General features: G+C 37.8%; 1 protein-coding gene across 6 annotated transcripts in view; it reads right to left on the reverse strand.

Annotated features, from left to right (window-relative positions):
• The window catches only part of SCAPER (S-phase cyclin A associated protein in the ER), a 552,134-nt gene that overhangs the window by 48,152 nt on the left and 485,539 nt on the right, over positions 1–18,443 (reverse strand). For all 6 annotated transcript variants that reach the window (XM_038010211.2, XM_038010215.2, XM_038010212.2 and 3 more), the window contains one exon: positions 8,758–8,913. In XM_038010211.2, coding sequence (XP_037866139.1) covers positions 8,758–8,913 — 156 coding nt within the window. The remainder of the gene's footprint in view (positions 1–8,757; positions 8,914–18,443) is intronic.

Below are 18,443 nucleotides of genomic sequence, written 5' to 3' on the forward strand. Positions count from 1 at the left end.
TCCATAGTGGTTGTATTAATTTACATTCTTACCAACAGTGTGTGAGGGTTCCCCTTTTCTCCACATCCTTTCCAGCATTTGTTATTGAATGTCTTTTGGATAAAAGACATTTTAACTGGGGTGAGATGATATCTCTTTGTAGTTTTGATTTGCATTTCTCCGATGATCAGTGATGTTTGCCATATGCCTGTTTGCCATTTGTATGTCTTCTTTTAAGAAATGTCTCTTCAGATCTTTTGCCCATTTAAAAATCAGATTATTAGAGTTTTTCCTATAGAGTTGTTTGAATTCTTATATATTCTGGTTGTTAATCCCTTGTCCGATGGGTACTTTGCAAATATTTTCTCTCTTCTGTGGGTTGTCTCTTCACCTGATTGATTGTTTCCTTCGCTGTGCAGGAGCTTAACTTGATGTGACCCCACTTATACATTTTTGCTTTGGTTGCCTGTGCTTGTAGGGTACTGAATGATCAAGAAAGTTTTGCCCAGTCCAATGTCCTTAAGAGTTTTCCCAATATTTTCTTGTAGTAGTTTCATAGTTTTGAGGTCTTAAAATCTTTAATCCATTTCAATTTTTGTACATGGTAAGAGATAGGGGTCTAGTTTCATTCTTCTGCATATGGATGTCCAGTTTTCCCAGCATCATTTATTGAAGATAAATATACATACATACATACATCTTCCCCAATGTATGCTCTTGGCACCTTTGTCGAAAGTGAGTTTACTGTAGATGTATGAATTTGTTTCTGGGTTTATTCTGTTCCAGTGGTCCATGTGTCTGTTTTTATGCCAGTACCACACTGTTTTGATTACTGTAACTTTGTATTATAAAGTCAGGTAATGTGATTCTTCCAAGTTTTGTTCTTTTTGCTTAGGATAGCTTTGGCTATTCTGGGTCTTCTGTGATTCTATATACATTTTAGGATTGTTTTTTGTATTTCTGTGAAGAATGTCATCAATATTTTGATAGGGATTGCATTGACTCTGAAGATTGCTTAGAATAGTATGGACATTTTAAACAATATTTCTTCTTCCAATCCATGAACATGGAATAGTTTTCTATTTATTATGTCTTCTTTAACTTCTTTAATCAATGTTTTTTAGTTTTCATTGTAGAAATCTTTCACTTCTTTGGTTAATTTCTGCATATTTAACTTTATATATGGCTATTGTAAATGGGATTACATTTTTTGATTTTTTTTCAAGATTGTTGTTGGCATATAGAAATGCTACTCATTTCTGTACATTGATTTTGTATCCTGCAACTTTACTGAATTGGTTTATTGGTCCTAATAGTTTTTTGATGGACTCTAGGTTTTTCCAAATATAAGATCGTATCATCTGTAAAAAAGGATAATTTGACTTTTTCCTTTCTGATTCGGATGCCTTTTCTTTCTTTTGTCTCATTGGTCTAGCTAGGACTTCTAGTATGATGCTGAGTAACAGTGGTGAAAGTGGGCATCCTTGTTGTGTTCCAGATCTTAGAGGAAAGGCTTTCCATTTTTCCGTATTCAGTATGATACTAGCTGTGGGTCTGTCTGTATATGGCTTTTATTCTGTTGAGGTATGTTTCTTCTCTACCCAATTTTTTGAGAGTTTTTTTTTTTTTAATCATGAAGGGATGCTGAATTTCATCAAATGCTTTTTCAGCATGTCCTGAAATGATCACATAGTTTTTGTCCTTCATTGTGTTGATAATGATGTATCACATTGACTAATTTGCATATAACGAACCATCCTGGTATTGCTGGGATAAATCCCACATGATCATAATGAATGATCTTTTTTGCTGAATTTGGTTTGCTAGTATTTTGTTGAGGATTTCTGCATTAATATTCATCAGGGATACTGGCCTTTAGTTTTCTTTTTTTGATGTTTCTGTGATTTTGACATCAGAGTAATAAATACTGGCCTTGTAGAAAGAGTTTGGAAGCATTCCCTCCTCCTCTATTTTTTGGAATAGTTTGAGTAGGATTAGTATTAGTTGTTCTTTAAATGTTTGGTAGAATTCATCGGTGAAGCCCTCTGGTCATGGGCTTTTCTTTATTGGGAGAATTTTATTATAGCTTCAATCTCATCACTTGCTATTGGTCTGTTTTGGTTTTGGATTTCTTCATCGTTCAATCTTGGTAGGTTGCATGTGTCTCAAAACTTACCCATTTCCTCTAGTCAAAGGGTTTTAATGACACTATTGCCATTACCACATCTCAGCAAATTATTTTATGTAGTTCACAAAGTCTTTTTATATTTATGATCCCATTTGAGCCTCATAAGGATCTGGGAGCATTAAAATACCATCATATATATTTCAAAGTTCAGTTAAGGTACTCTGTTCTTTGTATTTTTCTCCTTTATGTCTTTGCTTATGCTATTTTCTTGGTCCACCTTTTTCTCAACTCTGCATGTTTTAATCTTTTCCATCTTTCGAGGGCCATGTTAAATTTTAGCTGCTCTAAAAACCAGCTAATCCCCACAGAAAAGTAACAGTCATTTCTCCCTCCTCTGAACTCCATCAATGATGATGGTGATAATAGTGGCCAACATTTATGAAGCATTTACTATGTACCAGGCAGCATGTTAAGTGCTTTTGTTATCTTCTATCCTCTTGATCACTCTCTGTCTTGCACTGTAGATAGCTGTATAGGCATCTTTTTCCCCCTACTAGCTTATAGAGTCCTTAGACAAAATTGATGTCTGAGCCATTACTGCTTTCTCCCAAACCTAGCACAGGGCCTGGCACAGAGCAAGTGCTACATAAATATTTGTTCAATGAATGAACAGGCAGGCGGGCAGAGTTAACGTTTACCTTTGTTTGAACAAATGGTTTTCAAGCACCCTTAAACGCTTGAAAAGCACTCATTTATAGCCACATAATAAATGGACTAAATCACAAATCATTCTTATCTTTTCATGACATAGGTTTCCAGAACTTTGGCTAGAACACATTTTGTTATTGTCATCTATGGATATGAAAATGAAAAACACAAATATATATAACATCAAACTTGTTTTTGTATACAAATATTCTTGAATTCACAAGTCTTTTCCAACCAATCAGAATTATCCAGGTTTTATGAGTTCCTCTTTTCAGTGTAGGTGTAAGGATTGCAAACTCTTTTACTGTGAGTCCACTGCTTCCTGGCTTTGTTGCCATAGTTCCTAGCACAGTTAGGAATACTGTAAATGATTACTGATTAAGTTAACAGCCCATGTTGGTTTTAATTTATAATCACTCATTATTATGCTGATCCTATTAGTTCTGCTAAGGAGTCAGCACCTTAAGGGGGACCCAATGAGCCTCAACCAACTACAGCAATTGAGCTCCTGCCCTGAGATTTGAAAACCATCGTTTTCTCTTTACTTGTAGGACCAAGAATAGACAACTGTTAATAGTAAAGGCCAAAGAAATAGGCATTTCATTTTTTTTGAGACAGAGTCTCGCATTGTCGCCCAGGCTGGAGTGCAGTGGTGTGATCTTGGCTCACTGCAACCTCCACCTCCTGGGTTCAAGCAATTCTCCTGCCTCAGCCTCCCAGGCAGCTGGGATTACAAGTGCCTGCTACCACTCTCGGCTAATTTTTGTATTTTTAGTAGAGATGGGGTTTCACCATGTTGCCAACGCTGGTCTCGAACTTCTGACGTCAGGTGATCCGCCCGCCTCATCCTCCCAAAGTGCTGGGATTACCCGAGCCACTATACCTGGCCAGAAATACCCATTTCTGAGAGTCCCATTACAGACAGTTGAATTTGCTTAAGTGATTAATAATCATTTGTTAACAATATTAAAATTCTGGAGCAATTCTGACATAAAATTAATCCTTTCATCAGAGGATCAGAATTTCAACTTTTACTTAAAAAAATTCAAGTTCATTTTTCAAAACTAAACCTGATACAAGTCATCAGCTATTGCTTTTCTATCCCAAATTGAAGCAAAGACTAACAGCACAAATTCTGACGTCCAAAATGTGTTTTGGAAAACCTAGGTAAAAATTTGGCTGGGTGAGGTGGCTCAGGCCTGTAATCCTAACACTTTGGGAGGCCGAGGTGGATCACCTGAGGTCAGGAGTTCAAGACCAGCCTGGCCAACATGGTGAAACCTCATCTCTACTAAAAATACAAAAATTAGCCAGGCATGGTGGCAAGCTCCTGTAATCCTGGCTATTTGGGAGGCTGAGGCAGGAGAATACATTGAACAAAGGAGGCAGAGGTTGCAGTGAGCTGAGATGGCACCACTGCACTCCAGCCTGGGTGACAGAGCGAGACTGTCTCAAAAAAAAAAAAAAAAAAAAAAAAAAAAAGAAAAGAAAGAAAAAAGAAAACCTAGGTAAAAATTAGAAGATTAAGGGCACAATAGGAGAGTAGTGCAAAGGCAGACTAGCAGTAATCACCATCACAAAGGCTGGGCCACCGGCAGACTGCAGTGTTTACTCAAAGCCCAGTGCTATCAATTAGTTCCCTTAATTATCTCAGGCTCTGCCATCACAGGAGGCAATTTTTGAAGCCCTCTCTAGCTCCTCTTCCTCTTTCATTCCTGTCACAAAAGGGCTATGAGGACAAAGCCTTCCTTGACTCTGGCTCTGGTTAGCTTCTGGTAGCCAAAATAGACATTATGTGAATTACTCCAATAAAGCAAAAACCACACTACCTTTCCTCTTGGACACGCCTATGACCTACAGCAGAAACTCTATTTAACGCATGCAACAAAATGCTTATCACTGTGATTTATAGTTTAGAAATATACTTTTCATGAAGAAATAAGCAGGAGAAAACAATCTGTAAATATCAGAAGTAAACGAATCTGAGGAGGTAGAAAAAACTCCCCGTATACTTGTGGTCTGGTGGTGTTCAGGAAATGTTGGGAGACTGAAGGCTGAGAGGAAGAACAACAATGAGGGGTCATTTTTCTCAGGTCTTTCAGAGAAGCAGCTTACACTGATATTGCAAAGAATTTCCTAGGTAAATTAAGCCAGGAAACCACCTGGACCTTCTTTCTAGAATAATCTGTTTTTGTAGTAAGTCCTAATAATAGAAGTTTGCTAAGCAATTGAGGTTAGAGAAGGAAATTATAACGGAGAAAAATAGATTAAGAATTCTTAAAAACGATCAAGAGTAAATCACTGTTTAAAATCCAGTTGTATGTGTACATAGAAGGAATTATATTTCATATACATAATAAAATAAATTACATAGTAATTAAAAATTTTAAATAAAATGTATCAGATGTGTAAACATAATTTATCGGATGTATAAATATATAATAAATATAAAATTTTGAGTGGTAGACAGTATAGTCTCCAAGTTTGAGAATATAAGCAGTTTTTCTTAGTGGAAATATAAGTTTGGTCCTAGGCATGCCTAAAGATTATCCAAGTAGACCAAAGTTTATACATATACATGTATGTATATGTATATGTATATGATAATCTTGTATCATATATAATAACCCTTACGCATGTCTAGGACCAAACTCATATTTCCACTATGAAAAACTGTTTATAAATATTTCCTAATTTGGAGACTGCTATCTACCATTCAAAATTTTATAGTTAGAAACCTGGGAGTCATTCTAGATGCTTCCCTTCCTTTCACCCCCCACACCATGAAACCCTATGCCATCTCCCCTACATTTGTTCTACTCCCTCGTAATGTATTTGCTCATCTCTATTTTCACTGACCTTACTGGCCCTCAACATGTCTCACTTGGATTATGCAAGAGCCTCTTTACTAATCCTTCTGCCTCTAGGCTTGTGACATTCCAGTTATCTCTATGTTTCTTAGTAGGAGTGATCATTCTGTAACAGAAATTTGATCCTGTCCTCCCTCTCAAGCAACTTTAGCAGCCTTCAACAGCTCTAGTCTAGCTCTTGTAGCCCTTTGCACCTCCCAAGAACTAACATTTATGGAGCTCATTTAATATCTCATGTCCTGCTGCTCTCCCCAGTTGCCCAATTGCACAGCTACATCAAACTAAACATGACACTAAGTCTTGTATGTCCATATCTCTTGGTTTGGGCTGCCCTAAAAGCAGATCCTGAAAAAATAATATGGGTGCAAACAGATTATTTGTGAGGATGAAGAGAAGAGAAACAGGGAAGGGAGAAAACTAAATCAAGGATGTGTTAAAGAACAGGTTATGGGCCGAGTGCGCCCAGCACTTTGGGAGGCCAAGGTGATGGAGCACTTGAGGTCAGGAGTTTGAGACCAGACTGGCCAACATGGTGAAACCCCATCTCTACTAAAAATACCAAAATTAGCCGGAGTGGTGGCCTGTGCCTGTAATCCCAGCTACTCAGCTGGCTGAGGCAGGAGAATTGCTTGAATATGGGAGGCAGAAGTTGCAGTGAGCTGAGATAGTGCCACTATACCCCAGTCTGGGCGACAGAATAAGATTCAGTCTCAAAAACAAAACAAACAAACAAACAAACAAAAAACAGGTTAGGGCTGAGGATCCTGTGAGAACTGTACAGAATATACTCAGAATTGTACTACTGAACATTAGGGAGGTGGGGGTATTATCCACCAATTTTATTGTTTGAGGGTCACTACTGGAGGCTTTAAACTCCTCTGCATTCTAGCAAATAGCTCCTTGTGCAGAGAACGTCCTGAGGCAGAGAAATATAGAAAGCCAATGGCAGATGACCGCCAGGTGAACCAAAGGCACCAATAACATCTGGTATACTACATAATGTACATATCATGTCCTTTTTCTCAATTGATTTTTCCTTCCACTTTTCTTGGATTCTGCCTATGGATGCCTTTTTTGACCTCCTCTGTAAGTGCTTTACTTCCTCTTCTGTGCAAATTCTCTTCTGCTATAACTATTACTTTATAAGTCTGACCTCACACTAGACTCTTGGCTCCCTGAGGGTAGTATCTTTATTACCTACCTAACTTGGTGTTTGGCACAGGACAGATGCTCAGTGTCTGGAGAACAAGAGCATGACTGTGTGCATTAAAGAGAAGAAGATCCTATTTCCATGTTCCATATGTAATTGAGAAAATTTTCAAAGAAACGAAATATATGCTACTACATCCTGAATCATATAAAGTCAAGTGGAAGGAGCACCAAGCTAGAAATCTCAGGTCCTGATTCAAGTCAGTTTGGCTCAGTTGCTTTTCCTACAAAAAAACAAGTGATGGTGAATGACCTTTAGGTTTCTTTTAAATTCCATAGATTTCAAGTGACTGAATCTGTGTGAAAGTGAAAGCTGAAGACCACAGACTGTACAGCAATCACATATGGAAACGCTTATGTTTGTGATATTGATCTGGATTCAAGAAAATACAGGTGACGCAGACTTGAGATGCTGGCAGGTTTGTAATGTAATGTTATGTGTTCAAGAAAAGACAAGGTCAGCACAGGTCTCCTGCCTGAGAGGAGACCTCCAGGGAGGGGCCTGGCCATTGCACAGTAACTAGCTGGGCAGCATGGTGGCCTCCAAGCTGGCAGATGCCACTGTTCCAGATGGACAGTGTTTGGTATGCCAGCCTCTGTGTAGCATGCTACTACCGGATCCTACTTAGGTCACAGACCCACAAACAGTCACTTCCTGAGCTCTCACTGAAGGTAGGCTTGGTCTACATTTCTTGATGGGAAGAGACTAACTTGGAACACTGAATACAGGCATGCTTGGCTTTGCTGACTTCTCTAGACAGTCTTAATTTTATTAGAATGTGACTGGTGGTGAGGGACTGGGTAAGAGTAAGGAAGGATAGGTGGGCTTAGGGGTCCTATGTATAATGAACTAAAAAATGTTGAGGATGTTCATTTCAGAATACAGTTTCCCCCTCTTAAAATGTTCTGAATATAGTTACTGGTATTCTGTGAACATTGAATGTAGATGGATAATATTTCCTTAAGAAGCTTGACTTTAGAAGCTTCAAATTGACAAATTCTTAAAAATACAAAACACATAATTAAAAAATAGGTAACACATATGTGCTGTTTAGAATTAATTATAAGAAAATTATTTGATTGAATATCCTCAATATGCCTAAGGGATATGTCATATTCCTATCAGAAAAATGGAGGCACTATGATCAATGATTCTTACTTGGTGAGGGATGGGTTGGGGAGAAGAAAAGAAGACCCAGAGGGTTACTTGTGTCCTTCCTAGAGAATTATTGTTTCTGAGGACAGTCCACAGGGTGGGATGCGGTAGGATGGGATGGGGTAGTCTAAATAGCCAACCAGGCCAGTAGTAGTCCCTGGTACACTGGCTTTCACAATGCCCATGGGTCATGTGTGACTTCAGGGACCTATTGTTTTAGATGGCTCCCTTCCCTTATTCATGGAAGTACTCTAGAAGAAGGGACAGAGCGAAAATAAATAAACCTAGGAGCCTATAACGGAAAGCACATGAATGACGGTAATGAGCACTTTCAGGCTATGCTCTGTAGGGCTGAGGGCTTGGCTTATTCTGGTCTAGGCTTTGTTTCCTTCAATGACTGAAGGAGAATCACTGGACTCCTCTGGATCTCAGTGGAAGAGGGACTGGATGACCTCTTAGGTCTCTTCCAGCAATGATAAGTCAAATTTATGACACCAACAAGAGAAAAAGACTGGCAAGAGTATGTGGCCCAGAAAAATGAGAAAGTAATATACATCTTAATATAGAAAGCCAATGATGGGGAAAGAACAAAGAGGAAAGATGGCCAAGATGACCACTTGAAATCCTATGAAATGACCCTAGAATGGGCAAAATTCAGGAGATGTTCCAAAAGTTGAGTCTAGATTGAGATCAAGTAGATGCCTTACCTTCCAGTGACAGCAAAGCACAATGTGCACATTGCATGTAAGAGTCCTGTGGCATGCTGCAGAAATGTGGCCATCTTGGGATTCTCATCCACTGGGCCTTGCACCGAGAGGAAGCAGGCACACAGTTTGTCAATCAGACCCATGTTCACCACGTAGCTAGATGTGGGGGAGAAATGCATGTTATCAATCTGAATAGGCCAGCAACATCTTCACCTTCAGTGATGAATCTTACAATACACAGGCTTGGACCCCTCAAACAAGCAGACACAACACAAGTTTGAGTAAAGCATCTCAAGTAAGAATTTCCTTAGATTTATTCCTGAATAATCAGCTCTTTCTGTATTTTTTTCTCTCTTCTTTCTTTTGGTTATTTGAATATTATTTTTCAAGAAAAAATGAATGAAAATGATTGTCTAGTCATTCTTACTGGTTTGAAGAGTCTAACAACAAGTGAAATGATTTATAATGACGTTTATGCTCTTTTATTTATTTATTTATTTTTTGAGACAGAGTCTCGCTTTGTCGCCGGGGCTGGAGTGCAGTGGCCGGATCTCAGCTCACTGCAAGCTCTGCCTCCCAGGTTTACGCCATTCTCCTGCCTCAGCCTCCTGAGTAGCTGGGACGATAGGCGCCCGCCACCTCGCCCGGCTAGTTTTTTGTATTTTTAGTAGAGATGGGGTTTCACTGTGTTAGCCAGGATGGTCTCGATCTCCTGACCTCGTGATCCGCCCGTCTCGGCCTCCCAAAGTGCTGGGATTACAGGCTCGAGCCACCACGCCTAGCCCCTTTATGCTCTTAAAAAGTGTTCCTTTTTAAACTACTAGGGAGCCCCAATGCAAGGATTTAGAAGATATAGTACAATGATTCAACCCAGACACCCTTGTTACTACTTTTTTTTCTTTTTTTAGAGACAGGGTCTCACTCTGTCACCCAGGCTGGAGTGCAGAGGCATGATCATAACTCTACAACTCTAACCTCCTGGGTTCAAGAGATCTTCCTGCCTCAGTCTTGAAAGTACACCTGTGTACCACCACACCCAGTTAATTTTTTATTTTTTATTTGTAGAAATGGGGTTTTGCTATACTGACGAGGCTCTTCTTGAACTTCTGGCCTGAAGTGATCCTCCTGCCTCGGCCTCCCAAAGTGCTACAATTATAGGCATGGGCCACCATGCCTGGTCACAACTTAAACTTCTAAAGCCAGTTGTAGGTTCCCTATTTTTAAAGACTCCATCACATTAACAGCATAACAAACAGTGAGAATCTAATTGCTTTTATTGAAAAGTACCAGTCCTGAGGGTTGACAATAACATTTAAGAAATAATTTCCATCTTTTCAGTACAAAAAACAGTTTTCTAGAGCTGTTTGTAAACTGGACTGACAATAGTAACTCTTTTATTAATCCACAGAGCAGCAATCATTGAAAAGAATATTTTAAGACTATAAAAGACCTTGTAGATAAATCAACCTTGGCCTAGAATTCAATGCTACTGCACTGACATGTATGAGAAGGGTAGGACTGCAAATATAGCAGTTCTGCAAATCAACATGTTAACTTTCAGAGATATACACAAAGGAATTGAGGTTTTGGTGTGTAAGTGCACTACAGGCCCCACCACTATTCATTTAACAACACAGGTTTTTGTAAAAGGAAGGAGAAACTGATGAGTAATTCATGTTTAGAGCCATTCCAAGTTTACTACTTTGAAGACACAAAATAATGCCTCCTTTCATCTTTTACATTAGAAAATGTATCTACCTGGGCTACTGAGCACTCCTACAGTTTTAAAATTGGGAAATATGAAATGATGACCACCAGACCTTTTCTAATAAAGGAAATTGATAGACTGATATATGTACACACTGAGAATCTTATTACAATCTGATTTAACAAAATTAGACTTTTAAAAACTCGCTTGTACATTTGCACAGAACTCTTCGATTTAGAAAGTGTTTTGTCTGTAGCCAGACATGGGGGATCACACCTGTAATCCCAGGACGTTAGGAGGCCGAGGGAGGTGGATTACTTGAGGTCAGGAGTTCCAGACCAGCCTGGCCAATATGGTGAAACCCTGTCTCTACTAAAAATACAAAAATTAGCCAGGCATGGTGGCTGGTACCTGTAGTCCCAGTTACTCAGGAGGCTAAGGCAGGAGAATCGCTTGAACCCAGGAAGTCGAAGTTGCAGTAAGCCAAGATCATGCCACTGCACTCCAGCCTGGGCAACAAAGTGAGACTCCATCTGAAGAAAAAAAAAATCAAGTGTTTTGACTGGGTACAGTAGCTTACAATTGTAATCCCTGCACTTTGGGAGGCTTAGGCAGGAGGACTGTTTGAGCCTAGAAGTTTGAGACTGGCCTGAGCAACATAGTGAGACCCTGTCTATACACACACGCACACACGCACACATTAGCAAACAAAATAGAATAAAGTGTTTTTCATCTTAATCATCCCAATGAATTATCCCAAGAATACCATTAGGGAGCAGACTGTGAAAGCTTTGGTTTTTATCTGCCCAGCACATTCTCCTCTCCTATTCCATATGGTCCTGGGGGCCTTGTTAAAGATGCTACCCTCTTGCTAATCCAGGAGTGAGCATGTGCTTCAGGACAGTCAAAGTACTCATCACTTTGGCCATAATGACTGGTTCCAGGATGAGTATATGACCTAGGGAGGACCACTCAACATCTTCTGTGGGATTAATATATGACCATAGGAAAAATCTCTTTCCACTGGGGATATCTAAACTAAAACGTGTAACTGTGGGGGTGCTGGTAGTCAATTTGTTACATGGAGAACATCTGCTTAGAGAATAAAGCCAAGTAGAGATAAGTAGAATTGAAAGAAACAGAGCTGTAATGGCATATGGGGACACATTCTGAGAACTGCATTATTAGGCAACTTTGTCATTGTGCAAACATCATAGAGTGTACTTATACAAACTTAGATAGTATAGCCTAACCCAGGCTATACGGAATAGCCTAATGTTCCCAAGCTACGAACATATACAATATGTTACTGCAGGGAACAATGCAGGCAACTCTAACACAATGGTAAGTATTTGTGTATCTAAACATTGAAAGGGTACAGTAAAAATACAGTATTGTATTCTTACAGGACCACTATTGTATATGTGGTCTGTTGTTGACTGAAAAGTCATTATGCAGTGCATTACTATACTTAGACCTCGGCATCTACTTCAAACCTTGACCTTCCCAGGTACACAAGTCATTTTACTATGCTGTTTTACTTATGTTATTTCAAGCTAAGATTCTAAAAGAGTTCTAACCAGAGTGAAAACTTGTTTTTTTCTGATTATAAGGGTAACATAGGCTCATCAAAGAAATTTATATAGTAAAGAAAAGCAGAAAAATAAGTAGAAAAAGTTGGCCATAATTTACCTTTCAAAGACAATCCAGTTTGATAATTTTCCTTTCATGTTTTTCTATTTGATTCTTTCTCCACATGATTGACATTATACTGAATTTCATTCAATGACAATTTAGGCCCCTTCTATGTCATGAAAATATCTTGGTTAACCATTATATTTTAAATCTTTAAAAACTGTATTATTGAAAAGTTAACATAAACCATAAAAAAAATTGACAGAAGAGGATAACAAATACCCATGCATTCATCACACAGCCCTGACTACCATCAATCCATGGCCAATCCCATCTGTCCACACCCATCCTGCATAAAGTTTAAGAAAATCCAAGGCATATTTTTTCCTTTGTAAATGTTTCCATTTCTATCTCTAAAAAAAAAATCACTTAAAAAAACAAAACCACATCATTATCACATCTAAAAATCACCATTCCTTGATACCATCAAATAAGTGGTGTTCAAATTTCTAAATGTACCATAAATGTCTTTTTTTTTTTTAAATTAGAATCCAAACAAGAACCACACATTGTGACTGGTTAATATGACTTAAGTCTCTTTTTAATCTGTTAGCTACCCTCCACCTTTTTAAACCCCCTTTGAAAATGTATGTATTTGTTGATGAAACCTGGTTGTTCATCCTATACACTTTCCCACAAGTTGAATTTTACTGATTATATCCCTGTGGTGTCACAAAACATTTTTTTGAACTATTTATTTCCTGTAAAATGATCTAGGTTCTAGAGGTCTGACTGGATACATAAACGTAATTTTTAATGATTGAATAATATTCTACCAGTGGAATATTTTTGCAACTTTTGGTTGTTTTCAATATTCCTTATTATAAACCATGCTGTGCCGAACATTTTGAGTAGAAATCCTTGCCAGATTTCAGACTATTTTCCACAAGTGGAATTACTGAGTCAAAGGGTATGCATATTTTTAGGGCTCTTGACATAGATAGCCACATTATATTCAAGAAACATTAAATAAATTTATAGTCTCACCAGCAAGGTATGAGAAAATCCAGTTCACTATGTGGAAGTTGGTATGACTATCCCCATTTGATAGACAAGGAGACTGATGCTCAAGGAGGGCAACGCATAAGCTCAAGCAAGACAGCTGGAACATTCTATGGTTTTCAGACTCCTGATAAGAGGGTCCTTTGCACTGAATTCACTGCTTTTCTGTGGCATTTTTTTGGTTCTTACTGAGGTCTAGCTTCAAAACCATGTAGTCTCAAGATGAAAATGGCTTAGCTAGGTTTCCTGTACTGACCTTGAAATAGCCAGAAAGGCAGAAAGACTACAAAATGAGTGAAGAGATAAAAAGCATTGTAAAGCCAAGGCAAACTAAAACCACCACTTGTTGAGTAGTTGGTCCTTTCTGAGTATCATCTCCTATGGTTACTGGGCCATCTATGGTGCCTACTAATGAGTCAGACTAATGTTTTTTCAAATTGCCTGTGTCTTGAAAACTGCATGGACAATCTTTAAATGACTGGCTAAGAAGATGCTTAAACTAAATGGCTCTAAAAGGTCAGTGTAGAGAAATTCATTTTGTCAACCTCACAGTTTTGAGCGAAGAATATGGAATTTTCTAATGAATACTGGGGTCAAAAGCAACATATCTTTTGCATTGTAACTATTAGGTTGAAATTATAATGCTGAGACTATTACCACACCCAGGATGAAAAGCTTTATGTAGAAAACTTCCTAGTCTTGGAACACACATCCTGGGACAGAGACATGCTGCTGTAAATGCTACAGTAAATGGGTCTCTCCATTTGCTTTGCCATTTGAAATTTAAAATGAGTCCCTTTGCAGCTTTCTGTCATAGAACTTTACAAACAGAAAGGGATATTGAGAAACATATACATATATGTGTGTGTGTGTGTATACAATGTTCACTATTTGGGTGATGGGTTCACTAAAAGCCGAAACTTCACCATTACATAAGATATCCATGTAACAAATCTGTATTATGTACCCCCTGAATCTATTAAAAAAAACTAAAGTGAGTTATTGTTTCTTTGTCCATCCTTGTCTACCTATCCACTCTCACATTCCAACCAAAATGTTGCTTATTAGGGTTCTATCCCTGAACTAAATTTAGTAAATTCATGCAATTCCATGGTTTCAACTATCCTCAATATGTTAATAATAATTCCCAAATCTACCTCAAGGCCTACTTTTGTTTTGCTTTTAAAGACAGGGTCTCACTCTATTGCCCAGGCTGGAGTATAGTGATGCAATCATTGCTCACTGCTGGACTCAAGGGTCCTCCCACCTCAGCCTCCCGAGTAGCTGGGACTACAGGTGCATGCAATCAGGCCTGGCTAGTTTTTTTTTTTTTTTTGTAGGGACAGGGTTTTGCCATGTTGCCTAGTTTGGTCATGAACTCCTGGACTCAAGAGAGCTGCCCTCCTCAGCCATCCAAAGTGCTGGGATTATAGGCATGAGCCACTGCATCCGGCCTACTTCTTTTCTGAACTTCTGTCTTAAAAGTACTAGTTTATATTTTCCCTTGGGGGTCCCAAGGCACCCCTATATTTGTATGTTCAAATAAAACCTCATTATCTCCTCTGAAATCTCCTTCTCCCACTATTCTTATCCAAATGGATGTCATTATTCATCTCACAGTAATACAAGAAATTTTAAGATAACCATTTGTAATCATGCATTCATCCACTCAATTATTTCTAAGTATGATGCTGATGCTAACCTTAAGGACCTCTTAACATTATAGCTGACACATAATTTCCACGTTACTATGATTAATTCTATAATAGAGGTATGTTCAAAGTATTACTACCATACAGCAGAAGTGCCAAATTTTGGCTTAATGGGCCAGGGTTAGCTTCTCAAAAGAAGTGGCATCTTCATATTTTTAAATGAATTCATCAGGTAGACAAGGCCCAAGGCTGAGGTAGATAGAAGCTAATTCTACCTCTAAAATAGTCCTAAATCCTTCTTGCTTCCACTGTAATTGTTACTGCTATAGTTTGGTCAAGGTCACATCCTATCAGGCTAAGTTATTGTGTGATATTAGAAACAAGGCCTGACCTGAGTCTCAGCCTCTTTATATCTACCCCACTAGTAAAGTTGGTTCCTTCATATATGGCTAATGGCTAATGAATGTTTTCCTTCAGTTTAGAAGTGTTCTATTCTTGCTTTTTTTTTTTTTTTTCTGTTGTACTTCTCCTGTTACCTTATTTGAGAAGATCAATTATTCAACATTTTAATTCTGTTGTCTATCCTTCACATCTCTTGTCTCCTTGCTAATCACATTTGTGATAACCTTTGTCCTTTCTGCTTTCATTGTGATTAATAATCAACTGCTTTCTCTTAAGATACATTCCAAATAATAAATGCACAAAACTTAAGTGTTTGGTTTGACAAGTTTTGAAGACTACATAAATCTAAATAACCATCAATAAAAACAAGATATGGAACATACTCATCATAACAGAAAGTTCCCTTGTTTTCTATCCAATCCTTTCCTCTCTCCATATAAAGGAAATCATTCCAAACGTTCTCCTTTATATCTGTCTCTGGCTAAGCATGATGTTTTTGAAATTTATTCATGTTGGTGCATCGGACAATAATTCCTTTCTTTTTATTGTTGATTAGTATCCCACTGTATGAACACAGGTTGAGCATGCCCAACCTGAAAATACAAAATCCTCCCAAACCCAAAACTTTCTGAGTATCAATATGATGTTCAAGAGAAATGCTCATTGGAGCATTTCAGATTTTGGATTTTCAGATTTGGGATGTTCAACTAGCAAGTATAACGCAAATACTCAAAATCCCCTCCCCACCCAAATCCAAAATCCAAAACACTTTGGTCTCAAGCATTTCAGATAAGGCATACTCAACCTGTATGCTATGATTTGTTTGTTCCTTCTCTTGTTGATGGATGTATATGTTATTTACAGTTTTTGGTTATTATAAATAAGACTGTTATGAAAATCCATGGGAAAGTCTTTTTGTGAACATGTGTTTTCATTTCTATTGGGTAAATACCTAACAGTAGAATTGTTGAGTCATAGAATAGATGTGTTTAAATTTACAAATTGCTAAAGAGTTCTTCGTGTAGCTGGGACTACAGGCGCCCGCCACTTCGCCCGGCTATTTTTTTGTATTTTTTAGTAGAGACGGGGTTACACGGGAGGCTGAGGCAGGAGAATGGCGTGAACCCGGGAGGCAGAGCTTGCAGTGAGCCGAGATCCGGCCACTGCACTCCCGCCCGGGCGACAGAGCGAGACTCCATCTCAAAAAAAAAAAAAAAAAAAAGAGTTCTTCGAAGAGGTCATTTCATTTCATTCTCCCAGAAACAATGTATCAGATCTCCAGTTGTTCTATATCCTTACCAACATCTGGTATTATCAGTCTTTTTTTATTTTAGTCATTCTATAGGATTTGAAATAGTACCTTGGTATAGTTTTAGTTTGCATTTCCCTGATAACTAACATACTGAACACCTTTCCATGTGCTAAGTAGCTATTTGTGTATCTTTCCCCGTGTTAAGTAGCTATTAAGTCTTATGGTCACAACTTTTGTGTTTAGATCTATGATCCATCTCAAATTAATTTTGTATATAACAAGAGGTTACTTTTCTCCCATATGGATATCCAGTTGTTCTAGTACCATTCATTAAAAGACCTTTCCTTTCCCTATTAAATTAATCTGATCCCTTGATCAGAAATCAACTGATGACAGGTTGCTAGAGGTTGTGGGGAAAGGAGGAATGAATGGATGGGGTTATATGATACTGTACTGATGAATACATGTCATTATACGTTTGCCAAAATCCATAAGATATTTAACACCAAGAGTGAACCTTAATGTAAACTATGGACTTTAGGGTGATAACGACATCAATGTAGGTTCACTGACAGTAACAAATGTACCACTCTAATGAGGGCTACTGGAGGCTGTACATGTGTGTGGCCAGGGGTTTATGGAAATACTCCATAGTCTCCACTCAATTTTGCTGTGAACTTTAAAAACTGCTCTAAAAAAAATAGTGTATTTTTTTCCAAAGCCTAATCAGCTCCCCCACCCCAAATAATTGGACCATATTTGTGTGTGTCTATTTCTGTGCACTCAATTCTGTTTTGACCTATTGATCAATCTTATACCAATACCAGACTGTCTTGATTAGCGTAACTCTATAGTAAGTCCCCAAATCAGGCAAGTCCTCTGACTTACTATTCTTTTTCAAAATTGTTTTGGCTGTGTTAGAGCCTTTTCCATAGACATCTTAGAGCTGACTTGTAAATTTATTTCTAAAGCCTGCTGGGATTTTGATTAGGATTGCATAGAGTCTATAAATTAATTTGGGGAAAAATAATGTTTTAGCAATATTGAGTCTTCTGATCCATTTACATATATCTCCATTTATTTAGGTCTTCAGTTTCTCTCAGTAATGCTTTATAGAGGTGTTACTTTACTTTAATGAGATTTACTCAGAGGTATTTGATATTTTCTGATGCTTTTTATAAATGGTATTGTTTTTTAAATTTTGATTTCTATTTTCTGCTATACATAGTGATACAACTGATTTTTGCATAAGTTATATTTGTATATTCAAACTTTGCTTAAATCTTACTTATTAGTTCTTAGTTCTATTAAATAGTCTTTTCTTTCTTGGTAGATTACATAGTTTTCTATATGTGCAATGATGAGACTGCAAATAACAATAGTTTTATTTTGTCCTTTACAAACTTTATGCCTTTTCTTTTTCCACTTCTTACTGAACTAGCTAGAACTTTCAATACAATGCTGAATAGAAGTGATGAGGGTAAACAGTCTTTGTGTATTCTTAATCTTAAAGGAAAAGTGTTTATTATTATGTATGATTTAGCTGTTTTTGCCATCTATTCCTAATTTGCTGTTTATTTTATTACCATGAAGTGGTGTCACTTTTTTTTTTTTTTTTCATTTTTTCTGCATCTACTAAGATGATCATAGTTTCCTTTTGTTGAGGTCAGTGCCAGGAGATAATCCTCAAAAAGTCTCACATTTTTGCATGTCTTGTGAGCAGATGAACTAACAGCTTTTGTTCTAGACTGTTTTCCAGAATATTTGTATAGGGAATGGTCTTGGAAAATGGTCATGTCATCCTTTAGAGCAAAGGTCAGGTATGTTGGCTGTCCAGTAGAGTAAAGATAATGTCTACCTCCCAGGCAAAGGTTGAACAGGTCTATTTTTAGCCCATTTTAAAGACTGGGGTTTCCTAAGATTGTGGGGGTTTCCTAAGCTGTGATGTAAACTCAATGCACATGCAACATCCATG

The sequence above is a fragment of the Chlorocebus sabaeus genome, chromosome 26 (genome assembly GCF_047675955.1).
Source record: "Chlorocebus sabaeus isolate Y175 chromosome 26, mChlSab1.0.hap1, whole genome shotgun sequence".
Lineage (NCBI taxonomy): Eukaryota > Metazoa > Chordata > Mammalia > Primates > Cercopithecidae > Chlorocebus > Chlorocebus sabaeus.